The sequence below is a fragment of the Lycium barbarum genome, chromosome 7, assembly GCF_019175385.1.
Source record: "Lycium barbarum isolate Lr01 chromosome 7, ASM1917538v2, whole genome shotgun sequence".
NCBI lineage: Eukaryota > Viridiplantae > Streptophyta > Magnoliopsida > Solanales > Solanaceae > Lycium > Lycium barbarum.
The window spans coordinates 239,330-264,517 of NC_083343.1; the positions used below are offsets into that span (position 1 = coordinate 239,330).

Here is a 25,188-nt window from a genome sequence, read left to right on the forward strand (position 1 = left end):
CCTTACTGTGTAGGTAATATGTCTTTTGGTGCATGTATGTTTAGTAAAGTGAGTGATGTGACCTGAATCATAGATTCTGGGGCCAATGATCATATGACCTCAAACAAAGATCTTCTCTTTGACATTAAACCACTAGTCATCCCTTACTTAGTCACTCTTCCTAATGGCTACAAGGTTAAAGTAACATGCACTGGCTCTTTACATTTTCTTTCATTCACTCTTCAGCATATCCTTTTTGTTCCTACTTTTAAATACAATCTTATCTCTATTCACAAGCTTGTTCATCACTTAGACTGTCTGGTTCTGTTTAGTAAGTTTGCTTGCTTTATACAGGACCCTTCAATGAAGAGGCCACTGGAAATTGGTAAACAAGATCAAGGTTTATACAAGCTTGTGTCAACCTCTCCACCACATGTCCCTTCTGCTGTTTCTGCTGGTTCTGATTGCTTTTCTGTAGTTTCCCTTACTTCGAATTGTAAATTTCACTCTCTTTTAGCTTCTGTTGGAACTGATGTACATTGTATAAACCATCCTGAATTGAATAAAGTGGAGATATTTTGGCACAATAGATTGGGGCATATGCCCTTTGTTAAAATGAAAGACATTTCTCTTATTCCTTGTAAATTTCTGCTAAACAACCTTTTATTTGTTCTGTCTGTCCACGAGCTAGCCAATCCAGATTATCCTTCCATGACAGTTCTATCAAATCTTCTCATCCCTTCCAACTTATCCATGTAGACACTTGGGGCCCTTATAATAGCCTTACTTACAATGGTCATAGGTACTTCTTTACTATTATGGATGATTTCACTAGATGCACTTGGACTCATCTCATGGGATCAAAGAGTAATGCTTTTCCTCTTCTCAAAGCTTTTGTTACCATAGTACAGAATCAGTTTCAAACCTCTATTCTTACAGTTAGAAGTGATAATGCTCTAGAACTTGGGTCAGGCAGCCTTCTTGGTCAATATTTCCTTGACCATGGCATTGTTCATCAAACCTCTTGCCCTCACACACCACAACAAAATGGTGTAGTTGAAAGGAACATAGACACCTATTAGAAACTGTAAAAGCTTTACTTTTTCAGTCAAAATTGCCAATCAGATTCTGGGGTGAGTGCATACTTCATGCCACTTATCTCATTAACAGATTCCCTACTAAACTTCTTCACAACAAAACCCCATTTGAGTTACTCTATAGCAGTCCTCCCTCTTATGCCCATTTGAGAACTTTTGGTTGCTTGTGCTTTACCACTGTTCCTAAATGCCATACAGACAAGTTTCAGCCTAGAGCACACCCTTGTGTGTTTTTGGGATATTCCTTAGCCAAGAAAGGATATAAGCTTTTCAATCTAGCTACTAAGGTGTTCTTGGTGTCCAGAGATGTTACCTTTCATAAAGATATTTTTCCCTTTGCTTCCCTGCCATCTGCTCCTTCATCTCTCTTTCCTCCTACAAATGCCTTTTTTCTTTTTTCTGACCCTATAGCTTCCTCGTCTCCTCCTTCTTCTCCTTTTGCCACTAATGTTTCATCTTCTCCTTCTCCTACATCCCCTCATCTCTCACCTTCTGCTGCTCCTCCTTCTACTACTTCTTCTCCACCTTGTATTCATGTTCCTTCTAAGAAGTACAGTCGAGTTTATCTTTCCACCTACTCATCTCCAACAGTACATTTGTGACCTCCCTCCTTCCATCAGTGGTGCTGGTCTTTCCTCCACTTTAGTGCCACATACTGTATTGGAGACTCACTCTTACCTTCAGGCAGCCTCTATTCCAGCTTGGCAAGACGCCATGACTAAGGAATTTGAGGCCCTAGAGGCTAATAACACTTGGTTAATTGTTGAATGACCTCTTGGCAAGAAGCGCATTGGTTGCAAGTGGGTATATAAAATCAAACAGAGGGCTGATGGATCTGTGGAGAGGTATAAAGCTAGATTGGTAATGAGAGGTGATACTCAGGTGGAAGGGGTAGATTTTAATGAGACCTTCTCTCCAGTCATTAAATTTTCATCTATCAAATGCCTCATTGCTGTGGCTGTCAAACACAACTGGTCCCTCTTTCAACTTGATGTAAATAATGCATTTTTGCATGGGGATTTGGATGAAGAAGTGTACATGAAACTTCCTCCTGACCTTATTGCTTCTTCTTCTTCCCCCAGTTCCTCTTCCACTTTGGTTTGTAAACTTCAAAAGTCACTTTATGGTCTCAGACAAGCATCTAGACAGTGGTATGCCAAACTGTCCTCTGCCCTTTACACTAGAGGTTATTCCCATTCCATGAATGACTACTCACTATTTTACAAGAAGTCTGGGTCCTCCACTGTTCTATTGGTTGTGTATGTTGATGATATTATACTAACTAGGAATGATCAGGCTGAAATCGTAACTTTAAAGTCTTTTCTTGACTCCCAATTCAAGATCAAGGATTTGGGGATTCTGCATTTTTTCCTAGGGATTGAGGTCGACTACTCTTCTTCTGGTTTATTGTTGCATCAGAGGAAGTTTATCAGAGATCTTCTCTCTGATTATAACTGTGCTAAAGTTTCTCCTGTGACTTGCCCTTTGGATCTTTCTGTTAAACTCAAGGCCTCTATGGATGATCCTTTGCACTCACCTGAATCTTATAGAAGTTTGGTGGGTAAGCTGAACTTTCTTACTCACACTAGACCTAATTTGAGTTTTGCTGTGCAACACTTAAGCCAGTTCCTTCAGGCCCCCTGCCAAGCACATATGAAGGCTGGATTGCATCTGTTGAGATACCTCAAGGGCACTCCAGATGTTGGTGTTTTCTTTAACTCATCCTCTTCTATGTCTTTGACTGCTTATTGTGATAGTGATTAGACTGTATGCCCTGATACTCAATGGTCTGTTACTGGTTTCTGCATCTTTCTGGGTGATTCTCTTATTGGTTGGAAAGCTAAGAAACAGTCAGTTGTCGCTCTTTCTTCTACTGAGGTAGAATACAGGTCTTTGAGCAAGGTTGTAGCTGAGTTGACTTGGGTTATGCGACTGTTATCTGATTTTGGTATTGTTGTCTCTACTTCTATGCGTGTGTTCTGTGACAATCAGGCAACCATTCACATTGCTCGCCACCCCGTCTTCTATAAGCGCACTAAACACATAGAGTTGGACTATCATTTTGTCCGGTCGAAGCTCACTGATGGTTTCATTTCACTGCACCACGTGCCTACCACTGTTCAGCTAGCAGATGTGTTCACCAAGCCCCTGCCTGGTCTTGCTCATCACTCTTTGTTGCTCAAGTTGGGTGTGGTACCACCCTCCAACTTGCGGGCGGTGTTGGACCTCTAGAACCACGTGCACCGACTTAGCCCATTTGATTTGTATTTAGGGAAAAGGACACTGTGTGTCCACTCAGCTAAAGTAATCCCACATTTAACCATTGTTTGGGCTTAATTCCACTAGGTATCCGTTCGGCCAAAAATAATGCTAAAAAATGGCCGGTCGGCCCAAAATAATGCCAAGGCTGACCGACCCAACGGCCCAGGCACTTAAAAAAAAAAAGGACTTTTCGTGGCGACTAAGTCGCCACTAAAGGGCTGCTACAGTATATATACATATGTTGAAATTATATATACACTTTATATACAAGAATTTTACAGTTTATATACATATGCTGGAATTAATCATACATTTATTTTACATAAGTTATACGTTAATTATACAATTATTATACACATATTATAAAATAATGATATGATTTTTTTTACATATACAATAGTGATACATATTATATACAACAATGATACGGTTTCTATTATACATTTTTTATACGTATGGTACACTTTCTATACAAGACTGATATAATTTATATACACATGCTGGAATTATATATACACTTTATATACAAAAAATGATACATATTATATACAAAAATGATACAATTTTCTATTCTATACAGGGCAGTTGCACTGTGCTGATACACATTATATACACAAATGATACATATTATATACAAAAATGATACATAACTTAGTGATTCATATTTTATACAGTTTCTATACATTACAGATAGGTACTGATACATATTTTATACACAAATGACACATATTATATATAAAAATCGCCTCAAACATTTTTGTATTTGGATTTTTATTTGAAAATTGTCTTATTTAAGTTTTGGCTAATGGATGAGATTAGTTTAGTAGATATAATTTGGGTTTGGGAAAAATTGGGTTAAAGGGTGGGATTAGTTTCACCCAACCGGCCATTTGTGTCCTTTTCCCTTGTATTTATTGTAGGGATTACTACATAGCATAACTAACATTATTATATATTTATATTGAGTAGCTATAGTTTAAAATAATTACATTCCATAACTAATAATTATATGTTAAATACATCTTATAGCTATATATATATATATACAAAGTAAAATACCCCATCATCACATTATTTACTTCCAACTCAATCCTCCCATCTCTTTCTCCCCTCCCCCCCACCCCCACCCCCACCCAACAATGGAAAAGATAGAACTTTTGTTTTGGCAAGGGCCTTCTTTGCTGGAAGTCAACGATATGGAGCAATTTGGACTGGAGATAATACAGCAGAATGGGAGCACTTGAGGGTTTCAGTCCCCATGGTGTTAACTCTTAGCATCTCTGGAATAGTATTTTCAAGTCAATATAATGAGGTATCTGCCACTTCAATCGCCTGGAAAGACAATTGGAAAACATAAATCAGATTATTCCTTTTTTTTTTTCGAAAAGCAGAACATTGATTCAGGTGATTATTAATATGATCTCTGTCGCCGACCACCAAGATCTGGCCAAGATGTCGCCGACCACCATGACTTTCTCCGACCACAGCGAGCTTTTACGATTAGATCCGGTCAGATCTTGGCCGGATCTGACCAGATATACACCAGATCTGAAAAATCACGTTTCTTTTTCAGTGTATTCATTAATTTTTTAGCATACAATTCAATGTATTCATTAATTTTTTCGTTGTATTTGTTGTATATTTATTGTGTATATAATGTTTTTCGCTTGTTTTTGTTAATTTTTTGGTGTATCTATGTTGTATACAGTTTTTTTCGCCTGTATCTGTTGTATACATATCGAAAAATATGATGCATTTGTGTAATTATTAGTGTATATACATTCAGTTTTTTACTTATTGTATTCATGAATAAAATAAGTCAATTTATGAATACAGATAATTACTTCATGAATATAGTGAGAAAAAAATTATTTTAGTCATGAATACAGCGAAAACAAAAATTGAATACAGACGAAAAAAATGAATACAGCAAACAAAAAAGTAGCTATCAGTTGTAAATAAGCAAAATGTTGCTATGCCAGATTTTTAACCCTTAAAATGTAGTCATTTATGAAATTTTCCCTTTATTGTATTGGAGCCCATGTTTAGTTAGTTAGTTGTAACAGAGGCCCAATCTGCATATAAGGCCCATGTACTCATTTCTTTGTACTCAATCATTCATTTTGGTCATAACGAGATATTGAAAACATCCCCTTTCTCGGTTCCTTTTCTCTTTCTTCGAATATGAACCCTAATTCAATAAACTTGATTGATTTCACTCAATCTTAACATTTTGACAATCTATATATAATACTCCCTCTGTCCACTTTTACTTGTCCACTTTGGACTTTTCACGCTGTTTAAGAAATAATAAATGGAGTACATAATTTACCGATGTACCCATATTAATTGATGCATATTTTTATTGGATTTGAAAAATTATTTGAAGTGAGTAATTAATACTATGGGTAAAACAAGAAAAAATAAATTGTCTTCTCTTGATATGCTAAAAGTGACAAGTAAAAGTGAAAATCTATTTTTAAAATACTGAATAAGTAAAAGTGAACGGAGGGAGTATAAAGCTAGACATAGACAAGGTGATGTGACACCTCTCTTAAGCCACCATTGCTATTTATCTTTTTTGTCAATTTTTTGACCTTTTTCTCTTATATTTCCCTTAAAATATTGGCTGAAAATATTAAAATCTCTCCATCAATAAGTCTGTAATTATCCACATTTATTTCTCAATTAAAAGGAATGACATTCAAGAATATTAACTCTTTATTTGATTTCTGTGATATATAAAAAATATTAAAAGTCACTTTGTGAATTCCAATGGTCACTTCTTATCTTAACTACCATTTGGAATCTGCTAAGTCTGGCGCCTTTGATTCATCAAATCCTATCCTATACGAAAAGGTACGCAATTAATTTGACGAAATTTACGGACTGACTAATGGCTATTTATTATGGGAATTAAATATGATTATTCAGTAGTCCATTCTGTCCATTATTTGCAACGGTCTAAAACCCCTATAAAAGATGATATGAAAAATGAACCAAAATATATGTTCATATCCATTGTGTTTTATTAGCGTTAATATGCATGTGTAGATGAAGAGTTGTCTCTTTCTAATTCTTCGCCATCGCTTTCTCTTACCCTCCATTTTATTCCTATTGGTAGCAGTAGTAGTAGTTCCATATATTTAATTTAGCAGTATATTATAGCGGTTGTGAATGACACTATTCCAGAGAAGAACACAATCATAAATAGATAAGATGAGGATGTCAAGTTGTTTGATTCCTTATTCTGGAAGTGATAAATGCAACAAATTGGAAGACTCTTCAACTGCTGAAAGAGAGAAAGAGTTTTTGGTCTATACAAGAATTCTGGTACTAATATCTGGAAATTTGCGTCAATGTTCGTTATTTGCGCTGATGCTTTCTGCCAAATATGAGCTTTCAACATATATTTGAAGAGGAAGGGATTTTGCGGTACAAGAAATCTGCTTATTTATTCTATTGTGGTCTCTTAGCATTTCGGTTCTCTTTTCCTTACCACAATTGTTGTTAATAATGTTATAATCACTAGGTATATTGTATATTCACTAACAACACAAAAAGATCGAACCCTTAGCAAGACATGTACATGGATTCATTCCACAAATCCAAGAAAAATCAAGGATGGACGCCTCATAAAATAATTTTAATAATCAGTTGCAGCATCAAGTGAAGTCTTATGTACATGACATATTTTGCTCTTTATATAATAGGAATTGTGAAACAAACTACAATTCTCAACACAACTACTTATTAAGTATTATATAATCAGTGATAGCCAAATTATAACTAACAGTTGAATTTCAACAATTAAAGAACAACAACGAGAAATTAACAGGAAGAAAGCCAGAAGGGGATGAGAAGTTAGAACTCAGAGAAAGGGGATGAGAGAATACAGATACTTCATGACTATACGCATAACCGTTCTATTCCAACTTCTAGTCCTTTATACAATTGCTAATTGGGCCTGGATCCCAAATAAAACCCTCCAACATTTTACTCGACCCAATAACCTCAGTTGGATCAGTCTTATTTATCACTTCTAGCCGATAGACCCATATGGAGTGAATACGGTTCATAACAAATTGGAACAACTTTTCTTTGAAGGATTGCTTCAGTACTTGTAATTATTTTTTTCCACGTATATATCTTTCCTTCTATATTTGTTCTTTTTTCTTAAAGTTTTCAGGTATGCATGTCGTGCCTTATATGTCTATTTATCTTTTACTTTTATTTTTGGTATTTTATGTATAATTGAAGGAATGAGAAGCACTGCATGCAAGCGCGAGGAAATTAACTATGGCATATCAATGCACAAATTTCACATCATCTTAGTATACTTCCTATCACAATTCCCGCAAATTAAAGTTTATTTTTTGATTGTGAGGGATGATTCTAACTTTTGGCCTATGCAAGGTGTCCATTATTCGCTAACGTTATATTTCATGTGTGTGGTACATGCATGTATGTATGTATATCTAAAATAATTGTTAAAATAAATGTATAATAATTCACGTAGCATATTTAAACATGGTATCATAGAAAAAGCAATTATAATGATATGAAGTAACTCTAAATGTATATTGAGTGTTTTCTTTTTTGGAAAAAGGGAATGTGTCTAAAATTATTAATGCTCTGTTGATCATTTCGTAAATGCACTAATACATTTCATGGTTAAATTCACTAGTGTAATAATAATACCAAAGGACACCTTTAATTTGCCTTTCTCCTACTTTATACTTGCAAGACCTTTATTTTAGTTTTACCAAAAATCGTTGCTTCAGTTTAATGTTACATTGCAAGACCTTTATTTTAGTTTATAACACGTCAAATTTAGCATCCTCTCAAAGACTTAAAAGTCGGCACAGATACAATTATAGAACAAGTTGCATATAACACATCAAATATTTAACGGACAAGAGCACTTAGAATGCTGTGCTGCTTATAGTGTTTTGGTTTAGCTTCTTGCAAAGATATATAGCTGATGAGAATCAAAGATTGTACAATAAGGAACATAAGATTAATCAAAAAACAGAAAGAAAAAAAAGGTCAATGCCACTACAAGAAAGTATAAATATCGCAACAAAAAAATTTATATTTGGCAATAACTTAGTTTTATTATTGGCAAATGATTTTTTTGTTGCCAAAGAAGTTAATTTTGTTGCTATAATATTGATTATTGTTGCAAAAAGTACTTTTGGCAACAAAAAAAAAGTTGTTGCACGTTGTTGCAATAACAGTCGTTGGGAAAAGTTCATGCAACAAAATATTTTTTTTATTGTCAAAAATACTTTTTGCAACAATAATTAATCTGTGACAACAATTCTTTTTTTATTGCCACATATATTTTTTCTTATAGTGTGCGGGACGAACACTTTCACCTCCATTATTACTACTAACACGTAACAATTATTATATACGCATAACACTTTCAACTTTCAATATTAAAAGCATACATAGAAATATTGCAACACTCCCCCCTTACCACTTAGCCACAACATAAATTGTGGAGAGAAAAAAAGAGACAAAAATAGAGGCTATGAATATAGACCAAAATTTATTTCTACTTATAATTCCTACATATAACTAATTAATTAAGTGGCACTACACTCTGGAGGAAACCCTTGAGGAAATCTCTTAGCATCAGTACAATAATTATATATCATGTATTTTTGCTGCACCCTTTTCAATTTTTCTTCACTCACAGGATCCAAATTTGCTACTCCTAAAAATTTGCAAGAACTATTATTAGGAGTAGTATTGCAAATATTGGCATTGAAATTTCTGTAAGAGGCAATGAATGGGGCTTGGGCCCAATCAGTCTTGATAAGCCCACCCCTTGTGGCCCATTCATCAGCATTCCAAAGACTTGAGTAAAGTTTCATTGGTTGAGATTTTGGAAATGCCACACCTCTGTCTTCCATGTTCTTGAATTCTCTTATTGGTACATTGTCCACTGAGAATCTGAAATTTTTTAAGATCAAATCATCAAAAAGATAATTACAGTAACATATATATCTCTAAAAACAAAATTATATATAGAAAGTACTACTCCCTCCGTCTCAATATATGTGATATAATTTGACTAGGCTCGGAGTTTAAGAAAGAACTGAAGACTTTTGAAACTTGTGGTCTAAAACAAAACATAAATATTTGTCTGAAAATCATTTTACTAAGGATAAAAGGGAAAGTTTTAAATTAAATTATTTTTAAATATAATAATATATCATTCTTTTTCGGACAGACTAAAAAGAAAAATGTATTACATAAAGTGTCCAAGTAGGACAGAGTGAGTACATATTACCTGCTAAAATTAAAATACACTATCGATGTAAAAATATGACGTCAGTATAAATAAGTTAAATAATAGTATCAAAATTTAGCCTTAATGAAGATGGCGACACTATATAGGAAACCATAATATATAAAGAAAAAACATAGACGTTTCGACATGAATTTAGTAATGTTTGAAAAGGAGAAGTACCTGAAGTTCAGTTAAAAAAAGCATTTGAAAATCAAAGTTGTGTCTAGAGTTTAGAAATACATATAAATTTCACTTGATGAGTACATTTGTAGGAACCCTTTTTTTATTTGAAAACCGGTTAAAACTAGTCAACTTCAGGTTGAAGAAAAAATATCTGCAATGTATAATAAACAATTTTTTTGGGACAAAAAAAATAACTGAAGAAAAATAACATGTTCAGACGTGCGCCTAAGTTTTCTATTGGATGTATTATTTAACACAGTTTGCTAGTAGTACTTATACGTTTTATGGTTGTTGAATATTCTGCTGGTGATCTTAGACTTACATTAGTAGTGTATTTTAATTATGGTCCATTATATTCCTTCCTTCCCATTATAACTGTCATCTTAGCTAAAAATATTTGGCTCATAATAAGTGTAGTTTTAGGAAATCAAGACGTAAATTGACTAGTTTTTTTCAACTCTACCCTTAGACAAAAATAGACAAGTTAAAGTAACTTCTAAATGATTATTGAAAAAGCCACGTAATAACTTAGTGTTGTTGAATTTCCAATGTCAAAAGGATTATTACTTGTACATGCTCTAATCAAAAGAAAAAATAATTTATTTTTATTATATAAGGGTAATTTAGTAAACTTCACATTGCATTATTGATTTTTTAATATCCGTATTTTTAGCTTATGTGACGCTTATTATGGGGCGGAGGGAGTAAAGAACACGCTTTCTAAGAGAATTTCTTACACAGTTACTCCTATTTGACACTTACACAATAGTCTGTGGATTCCAAAGGACAGAGTATGTATGAAAATCAGCAGTAGGATCAAACCACAAGTGAAACTGTTGCTCTCTATCACCTTTGCCTCGTGTAAACACATTTGTATGAACTGTGTATGGCTCCCCAGTCAAATTCCCAAGAAACTCAAAATCTATCTCATCATGGCTTGATCCTTGTGATGACAACTAATTTGAAAAAAAAAAAAAAAAACCAACATCACAAACATAACAAATAACATAAATAACTAATTTCTTGAAAAAAAAAAGAAGTTGTAACAACAAAAATTACATAGTAAGCAGTGACAGTGCCTGCAGAATTTCCAGGGACCAATTTGATTTGCATATCAATTTTTCCAAACAAGTATTCCCTCTTTGATTCAAAACCAGAGCCTGAAGTATTATCAAGTGTAAGAGTAAGAATATCCCCATTATTTAATATTTTTCCCCTGCCATTCCCCCATGTAATATCAAAATCTTGATTAAGATCACTAGCAGAATATTCAACAATCAAACAACTTATAATAACTACTAGCAAACTAAGTCTAATACTAAAGGAAGCCATTATTATTAGTAGTAGAATGAGGATGGATATTTTTTAGAGAATTGAAAGTGGAATGAAATAATTGCCCTTTTATAGAGGAATGAGAATGGAAGAGACAAAATTGTGTCCAGAAAGGGTGGTTCAATGAATGCCATCTGAATATAAGAGAGTTGTCAACAGCTTGCATATACTATAATGTAGCTAGCTGATGAGATAAGGTAATTTTTCTGAATATAAAAATGGTTAAAATTTAGTAATATAGCTCGGTTTGTTCATTACTCTATGGACGATGACAAGAGTAATTTGTATATCTTGTTGAATTAATAATATTGGTCCAGTTAAATAGATAAAAACTTGCAAGTATAGTACGTTTAATTAAAATGGCATGTTACAAATTTGGTGCTGTAAGATTACGTGCAACTCCGAGGCCCTTGACACTTTTATGTAAAAACATTCAATGAAACTAAATAAAATATAAAAGTTATAATTCTTATCAAGAAGAAAACAAAGATAACAATCGAGAATAATAGTGTCTCTCAAACACAAGAATAATATTGACTCTCAAACACAACCAATTTACTTATTAATGAAGATCTTCATATTGGCACTTTTTTTTCTCCTGCTATATCATTAGCTATTGCAATTATTTTTCACATAGCAAGTTGTACCGATTCTGAAATGAAAGATATTTTAGAAGCTCATAAAAATTTCTCCACATTATAATGTTTGATCGGTTCAAATTCAACTTAACTCAAGCACATTGACATTCTTAGTACGTACTACCTTTTTTGTAACCTTAGTACTCGATATTTATAGTTTTGTATTTTCACAAAAGTTGACCTTCTCAATGAAGTAAGAAAGAGAGGAATGGGAGGAAGATGTTTTATACTTCTCGAAATCGGAAAAGATATGATAGCTTTGTGCCTAGTGCCGAGTGATGAGTTGATCACTCTGATTTTCCTTTTTTATATTTCCTCAGCAATTTGCATGCAGATGCAGTCAATAATACTGTGTGAACTCATGACTCATCAACAATTTTTAGTTACGTGTCATCTCCTTGTGACCTTCTTTGTTATCTAGGTAATCATGTGAATATACTATAAATTAAATAGTGACAGGATCAGTCGTCGTCTCAAACTTAGAGGTTTGGTTCGACTATTTGATTGGACCTAACTTTACTATTTAATTGCAGCATAGCGTGAAGATTTTCTTAGAAATACGATTGGACCTGACATACAATCGATTAATGGTTGAACTCATGTGCGCAGGTTGGTATTTGGTTGGGGAATCAAGTGAACAAATATCCGATTTGAGATCACTGTTTAAGTTACGTTGTAGTTAGAGGTTGAATTTGCTTGTAAGTTTATCTACTTCTAGAATAACTTCAGATATATGACATTGAAGTTATAAAGATTCGTGTGTGAAGTTGCAAAAATGTCTCGATTGGTATGATTAAACTTTAGTCACATATGACTGAGGTGCTTGAATAACATATATAACTAAATATTTAAATATTTTTATTTAATATTTGGCCTAACCGTTTCAAATATTTCAAATAATTTTATCTAAAGTTGGTATAACTCATGTGTGAAGTTGATTTTGAAAAGGTACCATAATGGCCGATGTGTTATATTGAGATTTTTATCTGATGTTTGGCTTAATAGTCACAAATTTCGGACAAATGATTCGAAGTTTGAGTTTGGCTTGACATTTCACTCATAGTATCATCATTTTATGCTTATCTCTATCCAACTTATTCATTTTCAGTACGAAATTAACTCAAAAATAAAGAACAATCTACGAAAATTGACAACACAATAAGCTATGAAATCTCTGTCAACGAATACTGGACAAAACTTTTAAAACGGGAGAAAAAGACTGAGAATAAGCGGAGGAACAATTTTGTCTTAAATTCGCCTAAATCGGGTACCAATTATATTATATGTTAAAAATAATTATATCAGGTTTAAGTACAAATTAGAAGAGAGCAATCAAGTAGAACGACCGAGAAATTTTTACTATTTGGTCTTAATTAAATACGATTATGGCTTGAAAGTTTTGATGAAATTTCATGAGTTGTGAGGTTTATGTGCAACTTTGCTTGTGTACGTAAGATAGGGATAAGTGCATCAAGGAGTTGAAGGGATTTTGCCACACTTGACACTTGTTGATACACAGCATATGTTTTATGTTAGAAGGTATGTTCCTTATTAATAAAGCTATTTGAAACATATGGTTATACTTGAATTTAATCTATTATGCTTATTAAATGCTTGACTACAAATGTAAGATGAGAAACATATAGCACCGCCGTGTACAGTTAAATCATTCTATAGTTTTTACTGCTATAACGAAATGATAATATAGTGAACATATAATATAACGTAATATAAAAAATTAGTTTGAAAAATGTCAACCGATAAAAAAAATATATTATTATAAAAGATGATCATCACATAGAAGTCTAATGGTATTTATTTTAAAAAATGGAATTTCACCCACTAAATTAATGGTACCACAAATGAATTAGAGGCCTCAAAAAAAAAAAAAAATTGCAAATGCTCTTAACATTCCTTGGTCTTCACTTTACACTATTCTACTACAGAGCAATGTGTCGCCTCGAGCATGGGGTAAGTTGGACCAACAACTGGGATAAAATAGGAATTAAAAGCAGATAAATTTGGTAATTATTTGGCTTTGTAGCAGTCAATGCAAAGAGTGTAAATAGAAAAACAGACTATTATAAATTTACCTATTAAAACAAATATATGTCAAAGAAGCTTTAACGATGAATGAAACCTCATACATTAATTACAAAACTCACAACAAGAAAAACAGAAGATAAAAAGAATTATTATACATGCACTGCAATTATCATACTTCTGTAGCATTACATTTTATTGCATGATCCTATTCCAAAATTTATCATCTGTGAAAATGAATTTCGTCAATTACAAGAGGAATGTGATAATTAATCACCAAGACCGATAAAATCGATGTTGCCAAGACTCTTCAATGCTTGTCAGATCCTCCAAAATTGCATGTCAGATCCTCCAAAAATAGTGCATTTTTGGAGAATCCAACACAAGTGTGACAACATTTCAGGAGAGTCCGAGCAACACAAAATAATACAAGTTTAACTAGTTGTGGAGTTGAAAGTGCATTCTAGAGGAAGGCCTTGAGGGAACCTTTTAATATCATTGCAATAATTGTAAACCATATAGTTCTTTTGCACCCATTGTAATCTAGCTTGGCTTGTTGAATCAAGTTCTTGAGAGTACCATGGCTTTGTTGAATTTGTGTTGCTGCATGAGGATTTTCCAAATTCCCAAACACAAGCATCGGCTTTGAAATTTCTAAAAGAAGCTACGAATGGAGCATTGGACCAATCCGTTTTAACAAGGCCACCCCTTGTGGCCCAATCATCTGCATTCCATAGACTTGCATACACTCTCATAGGTTGGTTATTTGGGTAAGGTAGCCCCCTTGACTTCATGTTCTTGAACACTCTTATTGGTGTGCCATCCACATAGAATCTAGAAAAAATAGTAAAAAAAGAAAAGAAAAAAAAAAGATATACAATATTGTCAATTTATTGTGAAGGAAGAAAAAACATAAAAATTTCAAGTTGTTAGCAAGAATCAAAGATGATTTGATAGATTTCAACTTCTAATCCTGTTATTGCGTCCTCCGGTCCATTTTAAATGTCGTTCACATAATAGTTGGGACGTTTTTCTTAGAAAATTGATGGTTTATTGGAGCAAAGGCTACATTTGTAAAAATAAAAAGAGAAAAGGGTCAAAAATACCCCTCTACTTTGAAAAAAGGGCTAATAATATCCTCCAAACTTATTTTGGGTCAAAAATACCCCTCCTGTCCTTAAAGTTTTCAAATATACCCCTGTCTTGACGGAAATTATCCCCCAAAATAACCCGTAATTATTTTTAAACCCGCCCCATCATTTAAACCTGACTCAACTAAATAATAACCCATAAGATCTCCTTATTCCCCCGATTCCCTCAAACTTCATACCTATGTATTAGGGGAATAAGGGAATCTTATGAGTTATTGGGCTGGGTTTAAATGATGGAGCTGATTTAAAAAAGAATTTCGGGTTATTTGAGGGGATAATTTCCGTCAATATAGGGATATATTTGAAAACTTTAAGGATAAGAGGGGTATTTTTGATCCAAAATAAGTTCGGAGGACATTTTTAGCCCTTTTCCAAAGTAGAGAGATATTTTTGATCCTTTTCCCAAATAAAAACTTATGTCTAGAAGTGAATTCAAGATTTAAAATTTATAATCTGAAAACTAATGAACTTATTGATCATTTGAGTTTACTTGGTTAAAATTTAATATTTATACATATTTAATATATTCCTTAATACATATACGTGGTTTGAGCTAAATTACTGAATTTGACTGAACAAATAATTTTAATTGTGCATCCTCATGCGTATATCTTCTTGGTTTCTAAAGCGACACGTACTTTAAATAAAATTTATTCAACTTAAACAAAAATGGACCAGAGGTAGGATAATATTGGTCATTATTATTGGATATGTCGAAAAGAATAAGCCAATAGTAAGATAAAGTTCAAATTTATAAAACTTTAGGGTGGGAAAAACAAGAAAGACCTTGATATGTCTTGTATATTTTGTTTTGGACTCTAGAGTATAAGGGATATACTTACATAATTGTTTGGGGATTCCAAAGTATGGAGTATGTATGAAAATCAGCAGTGGGGTCAAACCAAAGGTAGAATTGCTGTTCTTTGTCACCTTTGCCTTGAGTATACACATTTGTGTGAATAATATAAGGATCTCCACTAAGGTTTCCCAAGAATTCAAAATCTATCTCATCATGTGTTGCCCCTTGTGATGATAACTGCATATAAAATTGAAATAAGAAAATTCTTAGTAATCATATGATATTCCATAAATATTCCATATTTATCACGACGGATCAACAACATCATTTGATGCATATCAAGTCGTGACAACTATATATCATTGGCAAATACTAAAATACTTAAGTCGAGCCTTAGGTGTAATACTTACATAATATGTAGTAACTGTACCAGCTGAATTTCCAGGCACGAGCTTAAGCTTCATATCAATCCTTCCAAAGAGATATTCTTTCTTGGATTGAACACCAGAACCAGAGGCTTTGTCAAGGGATAGGGTAAGAAGTTTCCCATCGTTTAGAACCTTTGCCCTACCATCTCCCCATGCAACATCAAAATCTTGATTGAAGTTATTAGAAGCCAAACTATAACGCAAAGAGCATAAGGCAAAAATGACCAAAAAAAGAGCTAAAGAAGGAGAAGAAGAATAAGAAGCCATCGAGTAATTGATTTTAGTGATCTTTCTAGATATGACTTGTACAAAGTTAAATGTTGGTTTGTAACTTTGTATCCATAGGCTATATAGGGATGAGAAAGTAGTTAGGAACAAAAGAAAGTTCTTAGCAATTGGAGGGCCATTTTGGTAATGGTGTAGGACAGCTGGCAAATAGTTTTACTCAAAGTGGGCGGGCCCTATGCATCTGACGTGGCTTAATTCGATGGTTTAGCAAAGTCCATAAAATAGTATAGTCATCATTACACATCATAATGAAAACAAACTACCAACTCCTATACAAGTTGACGCGGTTTTAGACTTTTTAGTTTTCTTGGAGAAGATAAATACCTTTTCTTGTGTCAAATTGAGTCATAAATTTTACTTTTAAAAAGTCTAATTAACCGTATTTATATTTTCTTGAGGTTCTTAAGGGAGTAGTTCATATATTTTGAAATTGAACTCTAAAAAACATTTTTTTTAAAAACTTTTTGTCAGATAGGGAATGGAATGAGAAGGAGAAATGGAATGGTAAGAATCAAACTTATACTTACCGTGTGAGAAGCTTCATTGATATTACAAGGCTATAAGCTTTAATGCAATGTATAACATTTCTCTACACGTAATTAGAGATTTTGCTTTGGGGTCGAACTTTGAGAGAAAAAATATGCTGGTAGGGACGCTAATTAATGCCCCTTACATTTACGCACTGTGAATTCGGATTAATCGGGTCTCGAAGCAAATACCATATATCAGATAGAAAGCCAAAAAAAAAAAAAAAAAACTTGGAACTACATACTGTGTCAAGATTCTTTAAAAAGTTCATGAAATTAATTAATTGCAAATCTACTTGAAGTGCTTAATTGTTTTTACGCCAAAGCATGGATCCAAAGAAATTACTTGTATATAAATACAAGGATATGTCTCAAAAATTAAAGTCAAAATCCTTTAGCAGTTAGAAATGCTCAACACTCAAAATATTAAATTTACAAGTCGTCAAAACATAACATTTGAGGCTGTCAGTTTCAAATTCAATAGATAGGTTGGCAAAACTAATTAACAAGAAGGTAAAACGACTTTATTAATCTAATGGCTAGAATCACTCTTTACCTACTCTTTGTTTATATGTGTCTAAATTTTAAACTACGCGGACCTGTCATTTTATGAGATTATGTCTCAACTTCAACTTCAAATGAATTATTTTTTTATTTTTAACTAGATAAATATTATCCAAACATCTATAAATTATTATTGCTTTGAACTTGAATCTACTCCAAGCTTAGCATTCTATCTCTCTCCCTGTCTCCCTCCTTTTTTCCTTATCTGTCTCTTTTTTTTTTTTTTTTTTTCTGATTTTAGGATGTAAGAGATATTTAGGTTTTTATGCATTAATAATATAAGATTTGGACAATTAGATTGTTTAAAAGGCAATTAATCAAATAACTCTACGTAACCACCTGATCGATTACCTAGAATAAATGATCACATATATATACTCTCTCCGTTCCATTTTACTTGTCGTCTTTATTAACAATAGATGGTCCGAAATAATTGCCATTCAAGATATAATTAACTATTAGTTTCCACCTTTACTCTTACTCAATAAATTTATAGAGAGATTAATTTACTGAAAAAAGAAGTAGTATTAAGTTGAGATCAAAGAACAAATAAGGATAATTTAGTCAAATTGTCTTTTTAATTTAATATTTTTAAGGGACGAGAAAAAAAAAAACATGACAAGTTAAGCGGACCGGAGGGTGTAAGTAACTTCTTGTACAAGGTCAATTTACTCAAATAATGTACAAAAATATATGTTGTTAATACTCCACTGTCCCCAAATAAGTGTCGTTTTAGCTCATTTCATGCTCATTAAAAAATAATAAATACAAGATTTAATTTATTAAGTTATCCCGTTCTTTAGATCTTTGTTGAAAACTGAGCGTTATTGAAAAAAGTATTTGTTTTAATATATGAGTATAGTTGGAAACAACTACCTATTTTTTGTCTTCAATTCCTAAAGTGATGCTTAGTTTGGAATAATTTTTTTTACTAAAGTGACACTTATTTTGGGACGAAGGGAGTATATACAACTTTATTATTAATGATATATATGGCAAATATATATGTGGATGGAAGGGGTAAAGTCTGGAAGATTCTATTGGCTCATGTAGAAAATTCTAAGAACCAATAGATAATATTTCTTTTGCGTGTAGATTTCTAGTGCATTCCGAATATGTTGCTATTTGAAGAAACCAAAATTTTCGGATATTACTAGAAACATCTTTTCATTTTCATTGGTCAATGCTGACAGCTAGAAAACCAATAACTGGTGCTGTAATAGTTAAATGGGAAATGGTCTTTGAATAATAAATACTGTACTAGCTTTACATGGGAAGTTGCAAATAAACAAAAACACAATTAGATGTGTTTATGCAATGTTCATGTCTCGATAATGGTCAATCATCAATGGAAACATTAATTTGGTTCTCAAAGTGAATAATAACTTTTTAGTGTCCTCAATTTGTCGAATTCCTTTATTAATACGGCATTGTATCAGTAATATGAAGCAAGAAATTTCGCTAAAGTATTTAAATTTTGAAGTAGTGAATAATAAAAGACATAGATTAATAGGTGCATCGAATATTTTCTAGCATTATGGCACTAAGCAACTGCCTAAAACTCCATTCAAATGCGACTTGTAAATGGCGTTTCTCCAATCCGTCTTGTAAATTGGGCTTCTTAAATGCGATTGTAAATCGATTTTGTAAATGCTATTTGTAAATCACATTTTTAAGTGCGAATTTAAAAGAGTTGTATATCAACTTCTCAAACACGACTTGTAAGTTACATTTCGTAAATACGACTTGGAAATCGTGTTTTTCAGTGCGACTTGTGAATCACACTTTTCAATTGTAACTTGTAAATCACATTTTTTAAATTAGACTTGTAAATCGAGTTTTTTATAAGCGACTCGTAAATCGCCTTTCTGAAATGTCATTTGTTAACTCACATTTCTTAAAAGCGCTTATAAATCGTCTTCTTCTAATACCACTTATAAATCCCGTTTCTGAAATGCGATTTGTAAATCACATTTGTCAAATGCGACTTGTCTTTAATCATCATGGCAATGTCTTTTTGTCTAACTGAGATAACCATGAAGAATTTTCTTTGCCGCGATATAGTCATTAATAGTATTCCTTCATTAATAGTATTCCTTTTGTTTCAATTTGTTGTCTTACTTTATTTTTGATTTTGTTTCAAATGAATGCATCATATCTAATTTGGCAACACTTTAATTTCAACATTCCACATGACATGTTTAAGATCACAAGATTAAAGAGACCTTTGGTACATTATACATTTTTTTAGCTTAAAACCACACGATTTAAAAGTCTATTTTATTTTCTTTAACTCGGTAAAAGTCAAACTAAGACAAACAAATTGAAACGGAGGAAGTAATAAGTTCAATTTCATATTTCAAATAAAGTAAAGAAGACTGAAAATTATTTCTGAATCAGTTGGACCGGGCTTATGAAATATTCAAAGTTCTAGGCCCAATGGCCCAATTCATGACTTTTTATATGGGGACCAAAATGTTCCCTCTTTCTTTTCTCCCAAGAATTTAAGACACATTTCTTAATTGTTAACTATCTATAACATCCTCCTGTATGATTCATCATATAGATTACAAATAAATAACTCCAAAATTTGTAATAAGTTAAAAAACCTGTAGAAAATCCCAAAATACAAGATATGTGAAACCTTATACATAATGAACAAATTAAACTTATAATTTTCCTATTGTTATTGAAGCTTGCATTCAGGAGCAGGGCCTTTAGGAAACCTCCACTTATCATTGCAATAATCATAGATCATATGTTTTTTCTGCAAAGCTTTCATTTTAGCCCGACTTCTCCTATCTAACTCGTATGTTAGCCAGGCGTTGCTTGTATCAGGAGGAGAGTCGATATTGCATGAAGACGTGCTAGTTAGTCTTGAATAAATGCAACCTTTATAAGTGAAATTTTTGTAGGAAGCAACAAAGGGTGCTAATTTCCAATTAGTTTTGACACGTCCACCTTGTGTAGCCCAATCATCTGCATTCCATAGACTTGAGTATAATCTCATTGGTTGGTATTTTGGATATGAAACACCAATTCTCTCTGCATTTCTGTATTCTCTAATAGGTATGCCATCGACATAGAATCTACATTGAAAAACAAGAAGAAACAAATGAGTGAAAAATCCTATAAGGGAATCTTGGAAATTAAGAATATTCTTGATGTAATTAATTGCATAGTAGATGTAGTAATTCTTTGGAAAAGTCTTATTCTGATAAGAAAATGGACCTTGGGATAATTAAACTCAAAAAGTTAGCTGAAGAGGTGAGGATTGTGGACCACATAGGAAGATAAATTGTCATCGAACCAACCGATGTGGGACTACTAACACCCCCCGCACGCCGAGGCTTGACAATTAGAATGTGAACAAGATAATATAGGGGCCAACATCGGGTGGGTCCAGCATGATATGAGGATTGCCTTAGATCATAGTAGATGATAAATTGCCGTCTCACCCACCGATGTGAGACTATTGACATGTTATCTTTATTTCTAAACTCCATTCCTCAATCTACTGATTCCTTTGATCGTATGCCTCCCCAACTGACAATAGCCGAACCACGTTTCCTTAGTGCCTAGTACCATACAATTACTTCAGAACCAATGTGTTGCTCCTTGACTAAAGATGTTCAAGATATTGATGGATACCACATATGATTGAAACATGTTCTTTGTCGGGATTGAATGGTTAAGAATGTCTTCTCCTAGAGATACTATTTCACCAAACAAGTCACAGATCGACCAAATGTGATATTTTTGAGTACCAAGAAATTTTGCAGATAAATTGGCAAGATAGTAAAGAATGAATTATGTCATTAACTAGTCTATATAATCTCGGGAAAAAAGCTTGAAGTGGAATTTTCTAAAGCAGGGAAAACACATACTTAAAAGAAATCTAAAGAAAGAAAGTTAATAATAGTACTTACATAATACATTTAGGATTCCACAGGATTGAATAGGTGTGGTAATCTGCAGTTGGATCAAACCACAAGAAAAATTGTTGTTCTCTGTTGCCTTTGCCTAGACTGAATACATTAGTATGAAGAGTATAAGGATTCCCTGTTGAATTCCCCAAGAACTCAAAATCTATTTCATCATGCTTGTTCCCTTGTGATGATAGCTGCAACAAAACAAAAAAAAAAGTTATGAAATATATAAATAAGGGAAAAAGGTAACTCTGAAATACAAAGGTAGCATTTTGTTTCCAAAAATTAAAAAAAAAAAAAAAAAAAGTTTAACAATATTTGTCAAGAAAATGCAATTTTTTTGGTTAATAGCAATTTTGGTCCTTCAAGTATTGATAATTTATGATTTTGTGATATTTGACTAATCATATTTAAGCTTCAATTAATTGAAATATGTACTTATGATCCCTTTGCTTGTGATTTGTGAATATTCACAAGTTTATGCATAATTATTAACCATTCCTCTACCTAATTAAGCATGTGTTGCGTTAAGCTTATACTGTTGTAATTCCAAAAATTGTCCGAATATAACATACATTCTACAAAAAGGGACAAATAAGAATATTTCAATTGATTGAAATTTAAATGTGCTTAGTCAGTTATTACAAAGATCAAAATCATAATTTAGCAATAACTGAGAGACCAAGACTATAACATACTTCAATTTTTTTTTTTTTTTTTTTTGCGTAATGTACTTCAACCGAATGTTATTAGAGAGGACTTACGTAAAATGTAGTAACAGTACCAGCTGAGTTTCCAGGGACAAGTTTAATTTGCATATCAATTTTAGCAAAGAGATACTCTTTTTTGGACTGGAAGCCTGATCCGGACTGCTTGTCTAAGGAGAGTGTTAAAAGCTCTCCATTTTCATGTATTTTTCCTCTGTCATCTCCCCATGATAACATAATGTGCTGGTGAAATGTGCCATTTACCAAAACTACTGGTAGGCTGCGGCAATATTTCACAAAAAAAAAAGAAAATTTAGTTGTTTGCCATAGTAAAAGGACCAAGAAAAGAATAAAGAAAGAATCTGCGACAAAAAAGAGAAATAAGCGATAACTATAGGTCATTCTTCTTTTTTGGATTTTTTTTGTTTAGAATTTAAATTTTTCTATATTGTCGGTTTAAATGGATTTTATAATTATCAGGTCAGCTAAAAGATACATATAGATAAATATTTATAAAACGTGAGATAACTAATCCGATAAAAAAAAAAAAGCTACGATATATGAAAATATACTTATCGTGTTAAAAAACCTTTATGCTATCCGTACATATAAGTTAAACTTTCTTGTTTATTATATGTGTTTTCAATGTCTAATTAACTCATTAGGTAAAAAATTAAAAAATTGGCGGCTTTTTATTCGGTGTTCGGTATTTTCTTTGGCGTTCGATTAATTCAGATTCACAGTGGGAAACGCCAATTTGCAGGGTAAAGCGCCCCTTACCAAAAGAAGCTTCATTTTCAAGACTTGAATCCGATACTTCTGATTAAAGATAAAGGGGTATTATAAAGAATAACCATAAGAAAAAACTAAAAATAAGGAGGAAAAATATTGTGTACCTATCATGGTTTTCTTGGGTTTTGGGCTTCAATAAGATACGACTAGGAGTGTTCTCCAGGTTGCGACGGGCTGAACTAAATGACTGAGATATGATAATATCTACCTGCTCATGTAATTAATTCCACAAACATGATTAATTTCAAATATTCAGAGATATGTTGATGCTAGAACAAGGCACAAAATCATTTTTATGCAAGAGAGATCTAGATAGACGTAGGAGACACTAAAATTTTATCATCAATTTTTTTCTTTTTTAAATGTAGAATCATCTATTGGGATTAATATGAAATCTGGACGAATCATTGTTGAAAGAGGACGAAAACTCACAAGTTGCTTCCCACAGATACCAAAAAAATGAGAAGGAATGTGATTCCCCATCAATTGTGACAGCTAAAAAACAGCTGTTACAACAAAAAGCATACATGTTCTAGATATTCGATAAAATTGAAGGGCCATCAAGAAAACACATTGAGAAAAGTATGCACTTTGCATAATCGTAGAACAACGCCAGAATTATCATATTGATTAGATTTTCATGTCAATGGATGTTAAAACATCTATTAGAAAAACTTGAATATTCAAATTTCAATGGACATTTTCGTCAGAACATTATTGGACCGTCGAAAACATTTCCGAGCTAATTTTTACACATTTTGTTTTTTTAAAAAAATTGTCTGACATTTGCATACTATTTAGTATTGACCATTGATAAACAAAGACTAAACAATGACGGACGTTCCGACTTGCTTGTCGCACTGTGAGACAATTGGAAACATTTCCGACAAGTCAATTTTGATGAATTTCATTGGAAGTTTCCATCAGAAATTCATGAACATTGATCAACAAGATCAAGATTCATTGAGGACTATGTATACAATCTTTGAGATGATAATAAAAGAAAGAAAGAAGAAGAATTTATAAAAGTAGGACATACCTTGAAGACAAAAAAGGCTGCAATTAAGAGAAAAACCAAATATGGAAGAGAGGACCTGGACCTTGATGAATACCTTGATGGAAATAAAGCCATTGGACTAATTTGATCTTTGAAAACTTTTGCATTCTTGTTTTTGTATACCTCATAATATATTCTATACAAATGGAAATTTTTTGTTCATTGATTAGTACTTTTTTTTGGGGATTCTTTCTTCGTAGTGGGTTCATATTGGTAACCAACTACGTCCATTCCTTCTTTCTTGCTGGCTTCAATCATCATCACCTAACTTTTTGTGGTCAAATATTCATATTTTAACGTAAACTAGCATCCTTTAATAATTTGGTCCCATTTCTTTAATATATTCTTTTCTTTACAGCATGGGAGATGCTATCGGTGATATTTACTAATGCTTAATTGCACCGCATCTCCCACATCATGACAAGAATTCTTTTTGTTTAATTATTTTTTGGGATGATAGCACTTTTGATACCTAGGTTATTGGCTACATGACTTACATATTTAATATTTAATTTAACTAAGTACATGTTTATTTTTGGCGTAGAAATATGTCTTATATTTGACTTATTTTATAAAATTATCATACAATAATTATGTTGCGGAACAATTTACAATTATGCTAAATTGTGAACATTCACGAGCAAAGGAATTAAACATGCACAATTTAATCAATTAAAGGTTTGATGTGATTAGTAAAATTATACGGACTACTATCAGAATTATCAATAACTAGGAGATCAAATGTAATATTAACCTTTATTTTGTTGTTTTGTTATTGTCGGTGCGTGGGAACGCATCCTCTTACTTTTAAAACACTTTAATAAGATAATTATCATTCTTTAATCGTATTTGACTTTACTATTAAGTTATCCTCTTCCTCTCTCTCTAACGTTGAAAAAGATTATATTTGATGGTTGGATAGTCTTTTCAGATAGTTACAAATAAGTTCCCAAAATTAAAAAAAAGTTCCAGAATGTCAAAATTTTGCTTTGATTGTTTATATTTCTACGACCTAATAACCATGTGTGACCAAGTTATTGCCTTATTTTATTCATCAAAAGTCAATTTGAATTAAAAGGTTAACTAACTCGCTAGATTACAGCTTGAA

The 25,188-nt window shown here is 32.6% G+C and overlaps 3 protein-coding genes across 3 annotated transcripts; all 3 read right to left on the bottom strand.

Annotated features, from left to right (window-relative positions):
- Nucleotides 1-8,727: 8,727 nt before the first annotated feature.
- On the bottom strand, nt 8,728-11,202 carry LOC132602799 (probable xyloglucan endotransglucosylase/hydrolase protein 25). Its single transcript, XM_060315571.1, has 3 exons — nt 10,885-11,202; nt 10,588-10,781; nt 8,728-9,302 (listed from the first exon to the last, which is right to left on the bottom strand). Exons 1-3 carry the CDS (start codon nt 11,155-11,157, stop codon nt 8,933-8,935), a joined length of 837 nt encoding a protein of 278 aa, XP_060171554.1. The 5' UTR covers nt 11,158-11,202; the 3' UTR covers nt 8,728-8,932.
- Nucleotides 11,203-13,858: 2,656 nt separating this feature from the next.
- On the bottom strand, nt 13,859-16,544 carry LOC132602800 (xyloglucan endotransglucosylase/hydrolase protein 24-like). Its single transcript, XM_060315572.1, has 3 exons — nt 16,199-16,544; nt 15,832-16,025; nt 13,859-14,672 (listed from the first exon to the last, which is right to left on the bottom strand). Exons 1-3 carry the CDS (start codon nt 16,481-16,483, stop codon nt 14,273-14,275), a joined length of 879 nt encoding a protein of 292 aa, XP_060171555.1. The 5' UTR covers nt 16,484-16,544; the 3' UTR covers nt 13,859-14,272.
- Nucleotides 16,545-20,014: 3,470 nt separating this feature from the next.
- On the bottom strand, nt 20,015-24,392 carry LOC132602801 (xyloglucan endotransglucosylase protein 7-like). Its single transcript, XM_060315573.1, has 5 exons — nt 24,063-24,392; nt 23,128-23,231; nt 22,289-22,511; nt 21,525-21,718; nt 20,015-20,684 (listed from the first exon to the last, which is right to left on the bottom strand). Exons 1-5 carry the CDS (start codon nt 24,153-24,155, stop codon nt 20,282-20,284), a joined length of 1,017 nt encoding a protein of 338 aa, XP_060171556.1. The 5' UTR covers nt 24,156-24,392; the 3' UTR covers nt 20,015-20,281.
- Nucleotides 24,393-25,188: the final 796 nt, after the last annotated feature.